The sequence below is a fragment of the Bos indicus x Bos taurus genome, chromosome 17, assembly GCF_003369695.1.
Source record: "Bos indicus x Bos taurus breed Angus x Brahman F1 hybrid chromosome 17, Bos_hybrid_MaternalHap_v2.0, whole genome shotgun sequence".
Lineage (NCBI taxonomy): Eukaryota > Metazoa > Chordata > Mammalia > Artiodactyla > Bovidae > Bos > Bos indicus x Bos taurus.
In genome coordinates, this window is record NC_040092.1 from 68,446,975 (window position 1) to 68,452,974 (window position 6,000).

At 45.0% G+C, this 6,000-nt stretch overlaps 1 protein-coding gene across 1 annotated transcript in view; it reads left to right on the top strand.

Moving 5' to 3' along the window:
• MND1 (meiotic nuclear divisions 1) overlaps positions 1–2,841 on the top strand; it is a 114,691-nt gene extending 111,850 nt beyond the window's left edge. The window contains exon 8 of the mRNA XM_027513484.1: positions 2,591–2,841. Coding sequence (XP_027369285.1) covers positions 2,591–2,649 — 59 coding nt within the window. The 3' untranslated portion in view covers positions 2,650–2,841. The remainder of the gene's footprint in view (positions 1–2,590) is intronic.
• The last annotated feature ends 3,159 nt before the right edge of the window (positions 2,842–6,000 follow it).

Consider the following 6,000-nt stretch of genomic DNA (forward strand, 5'->3'; position numbering starts at 1 on the left):
GAAGAGATGTGGTCTCACACAGAATGGTGTGAACAAAAGAGACAAGCTTGTGAACAAACTGAAGTGATAATTGAAATGAAAGTGGCTATTTCAGCAACCTGAGATCTAACCAGTCCATCCTAAAGGAGATCAGTCCTGGGTGTTCATTGGAAGGACTGATGTTGAAGCTGAAACTCCAATACTTCGGCCACCTGATGCGAAGAGCTGACTCATTGGAAAAGACCCTGATGCTGGGAAAGATTCAGGGCAGGAGAAGGGGACAACAGAAGATGAGATGGTTGGATGGCATCACCCACTCAATGGACATGAGTTTGAGCAAGCCCTGGGAGATGGTGAAGGACAAGGAAGCCTGGCGTGCTGCAGTCCATGGGGTCACAAAGAGTCAGAGACGACTGAGCGACTGAAAAAACAACAAATTATTTTTAAATTTTATTTATTTATTTTTGACTGCGCTGGGTCCTTGTTGCTGTGAGGGCTTTCTCTAGTTGCAGCCGGCTGGGCCTCCTCTCTGGTTGTGGTGTGCAGGCTTCTCCTTGTGGGGGCTTCTCTTGCTGCAGAGCACAGGCTCCAGGGCATGCGGGCTTCCACAGTCGGCGTACGGAGCTCAGCTGACCCGTGGCATGGGAGATCCTAGTTTCCAGACCAGGGGTTGAACCTGTGTCCTCTGCATTGTTGGGCAGATTCCTAACCAGTGGACCACCAGGGAAGGTCCCCTGACCGTTTTTTAAAATGGGAAAATACAGATTTGTGGGGGGAGTTGGAAGTTTCATTTTATCACCATCTTAGGTGAAGGCGACTCCACTTTTTGGGTTGCTTGGAATCACTCTTGGCTTCACTTTTAAAAGTCACATCCCACAAACTCTTCTTTTAAAATCTGGCATCTGACTAGCTCTGAGTCCCTCCTGCTCACACCTGCTCCAAGTCAGTAAAACCTCTAAGCTAGATGGCCAGCTCAACTGGGACCTCACACGGGCTGTCTGACCCTTGCCCTCAGACAGTCTACTGTCAACATTGTGCCAGGAGGACCCCCAAAATGCCCATCAGATCAGGCCACTCTGCTCTCTTTGCAAAGCAAAAGCCCTGCCAGTGGCCCAGGAGGCCAGGCTCACTCCGCCGGACTCTTCAGCCTCTGAGCTCATCTTCCAAACTTTCTCTCTCTTACCACTCTGGCCTCCCACAGGCCCCTGCCCCGGCCCTGGCCCATACTCTGCCCAAAATGCTCTTCCCCCAGATAGTTGCCAAGTTAACTCTGTTCAAATGTCATGTTTTAAAGGCCTGCGTGCCACTGCACCACCAACAATCATCTCCTCCTCCAAGTTACACAGGAGAATTTCCTCCAGCCCTTGTTACAGATGCTTCTTAAATATTCTCATCTCACAACCAGCTAGGGCAGACCTCCTTCCTTCCAACATGCTATGGTGGGACCCAGGTCAACGAGTCCAAGGGCTTACAGTCAGGGGCTTTTATAGCAAAATGCTGACCATGACATACGTTGTAACAGGGTGGGTATGCGTGTGTGCTAAGTCACTTCAGTGGTGTCTGACCCTTTGGGACTCCATGGACTGTAGCCAGCCAGTCTCTTCCGTCCGTGGGATTCTTAAGGCAAGAATTCTGGAGTGGGTTGCCATGCCCTCCTCCAGGGGATCTTCCCCAGTCAAGGATCGAACCCAAGTCTTTTATGTCTCCTGCATCAGCAGGCGGATTCTTTACTGCTGAGCCACCAGGGAAGCCCCGTATCAAGATGCAAAGAAATAAACATAGGGGAACATTCCTCACGAGAGACTTCTAATATATAGACTTGTCTTGACCTAAGAAGAATCCACTTACATTGCTACAGACTTTAAATCTAGTTTTATAAACATGATTCACAACTTGATTCTCAGGAAATGTAAACACCTATTATACTTAAACAGACTTGAATCATTCTTTTCTATTATAATCTTATATATTGCCTCTCCCAAACATAATTACACCTTTAAAAATTGTATAATAAGCTTCAAATTCCTTTATTTTGAGAATATACACTTCCTCCTTCAAACATTATTGTTTTCATTTCCTAAAGGTTTCAAATTAGCAAGATCAAACAAATCAGCCTAGAAATGGACAGTAAAAGCATTAATCTCAGAGAAGAAAGAAACAATAAGGAAAGGATTCACTGGACTTGAGATCTATGGGGCAGCTTCAGGCTGCAACACCAGCTTGACTCCTCCACCTTACTGTTAAAGAACTAGAGCCCTCGAGAGTGTGAGTAGGAATCACTCAGCTCGCTGACCACAAGCTGGTTCTGGAAGCCAGGCCTCCCCAAGGCTGGCAGATAATGTCGTTATTATACCAGACCAACCTGAAAATCAACTGGGGTAATTATGCAGCTAGCCAGATTTCATTAGTTAGCACTAGCTGTTACACTCGGGGAAAACCAAGCCATGCACCACGATACCACCACTCTTACACGTACAGTGAGATTTGAGAATGTGCCACAGCTGTAAAGTGTGAGTAACTGATCTGGCAAGTCACCCACTGGTGGCGTTAACTCGTTTGTCATAAGTATTAACTCCCTGTACCTATGTGTGTATTTATGACTATTTCTTAGGATCTAATGAGGAAGACCTGGATCAAAGAAGAGTGGGATGGGCTAGTCTTCAGGAGTGAAGACACAATGGAGACCTTGTCAGGTGAAATTATGGAGTGGAATGGTATCACCATGGTAACCAAGTTGGGACTTTGAACTTCTGAGGAGATCAGCCTGCCTGCTTATCCCCGGGGTGTTCCCAATGCCAAGTTCCTAGTGACACTTACTCTCTTCTCCCAGTTCCCACCCTTCAGTCCTCAAGAGTTACAAAAATAAAGAGACGTTTTGGAGATATTTGTTCCATAATCTACAGTTATTATGAACAAGAAATAAATTGATGGTAGCTCAGGGCATTCATACAGGACAGCACAGGACTGAAAATAGATGTTTATTCCTCACGTTACCATCTGGGCTAGGAGTTAATTTCCAGAGTAATTTCAGAGATTCTGCAACTGTTTATATACCATTTGAAATCCTAGACCTCTACTCCCAGGAGACCATCACAGTCAGACTGTTTATGTCTCTCACCAGCTGAACGAGAGTGACTTTATTATCTTAAATGTGAACCCCCCTCCATCTTGCCCTCCTTCCTGTCAACCACCCTTCACCAAGAGATTGGAAGTGACATTAACAATCAGGGGACCTGGGAGCTTTCAGGATAAAGTCTATTTTCACTGAGATATAGAGATTTCACGGGCTTGTTCTATGTTTTCAGAAAAAAAAAAAAAAAACATATTCTGAGACTCAAATATGTTTAGCAAACTTACTTGTGCTCACTTCAAACTAAAGAAGGAAGCATGGCATATTTCTCTTTTACAACTCACTGTCCCAGGGTCTTAGGTATTTGGAATGCAGACTCTGCCCCGTTGGCAAGAATTCGGAATCAATTTACAGTGTGTGATATGATAACACATGTTCTGGATCAGTGGCAGGGGAATGTTTGGAGCAGTAATTCTGTCTGTCTCCCCATTACCAGAAAGGCTTGCTAAACTCACAGCTGGAGAAGTGTCTAAAGAGAACTAGGCTCTGTGTGTGCGCGTGTTTATAAAGGCAACACAAAACCCAGCCTCCAGGATAAATGCTAAATTAAGGCCATCAAAAATGAAATGGTATTTTCATCACAAGGATAAACTGGTATCAAGTCAAGATGACTACCTTTCTCAGCTAGAAGTCCTGCTCTATCTCTTCAGACAACTGGTAACACGTGATGGTTCACAGCAGCAGGGAGAGAAAACAGCCTTAGACCTGTGTTTACAAGAAGGAAATCAAAAGAAAGTGTTCATTTTTATAAGACACAGAAGGTGGGTGCGTTGCGGGGAGGTACAGAAGAGTCAAACAATGGGAACTGAAACTTGATCTCTCTGAAGCGTGAAGCAGAAGCGGGGACCTGGCTGGTGAGCCAAACGGTAAGGAGACATGTAAGTGCAAGTACGCAGCGAGCAGAATGTCCCGGCCTCATGGAGCCACGTGATAACGCTTAGACAAGAAAGATCAAACGTTGTTCTTTCCAATGAGGTGAGTTATTTACTCATTGTGGTCAGCAGGAAGGACAATCTGTATAACGTGTCCCTACTTTCATATTTCTCTGTTTCTGTCATCTGTAGCATTCTGTACCTGTTTCTTTACACTTTACCCTACGTACTCCTCTCCAGATTGCCCTGAATGCACGAATGATGAATGGAGCGGTCGTGCAATTAAAATACTCAGAATACAAACCTCATGGAGCCAATCATGGCTGATTTGGTGTTTTAGACTGTTTCTCTAATTCAGTTAATTCATTTAAATAGACTGGCTTAAAGATCACGAGAAATCTCTTGAAAATGAGTCAAAGATACAAGCATACAGTTTTGCCACTACTTGTTCAAAACTAGAACTGAAAGAATTTATAAAGCCACCTATCCATGTAGGGTTAGAATTAAGAACACACCAGCTAACTTTGCAGCCTTTTTCATAGAGTGACTCCCTAGTCTCCAGAGGAGCCTTTTCCAGTTGGCACAGGGCTTCATCTATATTGTTTTATCTAATCCTCTCGACCTGCGTCTTACCTTTTAAAGTTACCACCTGGGCTTCTTTTTCAGAGGTGATCTGAAGTGTTAGGTCTTAATAATTGAGCAACATCTTCCCAGAGCCCTGTCTTCATTACGTCAACTTCCTTTGACAGCCAGAAAGGCTGTCTTAGCCATTTCCTGTTCAGAGTCCTGCCTGCTCTAAGCCACTGACCTGCACACTGGCTTCCGGCCTCAGGGCTGCCTTTTGTTAGTCACTCACTGGAGGGGCAGAGAGAGGACTGGCCACTGAGCCTATGCCCACTGAGGTGATCAACCGCACTCCTCACCACCTCCTCTTCTGCAGTCTTCCGATTGTTTATGACTATGACCTCCTGGGCTTCCTTGATGGCTCAGTTGGTAAAGAATCTGCCTGCAGTGCAAGACACCCCGGTTCAAGTCCTGCGTTGGGAAGATCCACTGGAGAAGGGATAGGCTACCCACTCCTTATTCTTGGACTTCTGTTGTGGCTCAGCTGGTAAAGAATCCACCTGCAATATGGGAGACCTGGGTTTGATCCCTGGGTTGGGAAGATTCCCTGGAGATGTGAAAGGCTATCCACTCCAGTATTCTGGCCTGGAGAATTCCATGGACTGTATAATCCATGGGATCGCAGAGAGTCAGACACGACTGGGAGAATTTCACTTCACATCACGACCTCCTGAGTTTTCAGGTCTTGGTTTCTGTTTGTTTTTTAAACATTTATTTATTTATTTGGCCATGCTGGGTCTCAGCTGAGGCATATGAACTCTTAGTTGCAGCGTGTGGGATCTAGTTCCCTGACCAGGGATAGAGCCCGGGCCCCTGCATTGGGAACATGGAGTCTTACCCACTGGGCCACCAGAGAAGTCCCGTGGTTTGTGTTTAAATCAACATGCCTCGTCGTTGTTGATCCTGGCACTCACAGCCTTCTAAGTGGAGTTGCATGTCCCTTCCCCTTTCACAAGCCCCAGGTTCTGCCCAAATGAAACACCATTCTCTACCCTCTCCCGGCTTTGTTGCCACAAGTCCCTTTTGCTCCAACTACACGGTGCACTTTTTTTCTTTGTAAAAATCTTTTACATATTGTCATTGTTCTGAGTAGCTTTTCACAGAATCTATCATAGTTATCTTTGCCATTTCCGAGTTAGTGGATTTATTTTGGGTATTTCCAATTTGGAGCTATTTACAAGGAACATGGCCATAAATATCTTTCATTTAAAATTATTTCCTCAAAACAAACTTCCAAGAATATTACTATGTCAAATGGTAAGGTCATTTTCACAGCTCTTGTTCTGTATTCAGGTTACCCTCAAGAAGTATCTGTTTGTCCTACCCTTGGCACTGTTTAGAGTGGGCTTCTTTGAATTCCTCCCAACACTGGGTTTTATAATAATTTGCTTTGTT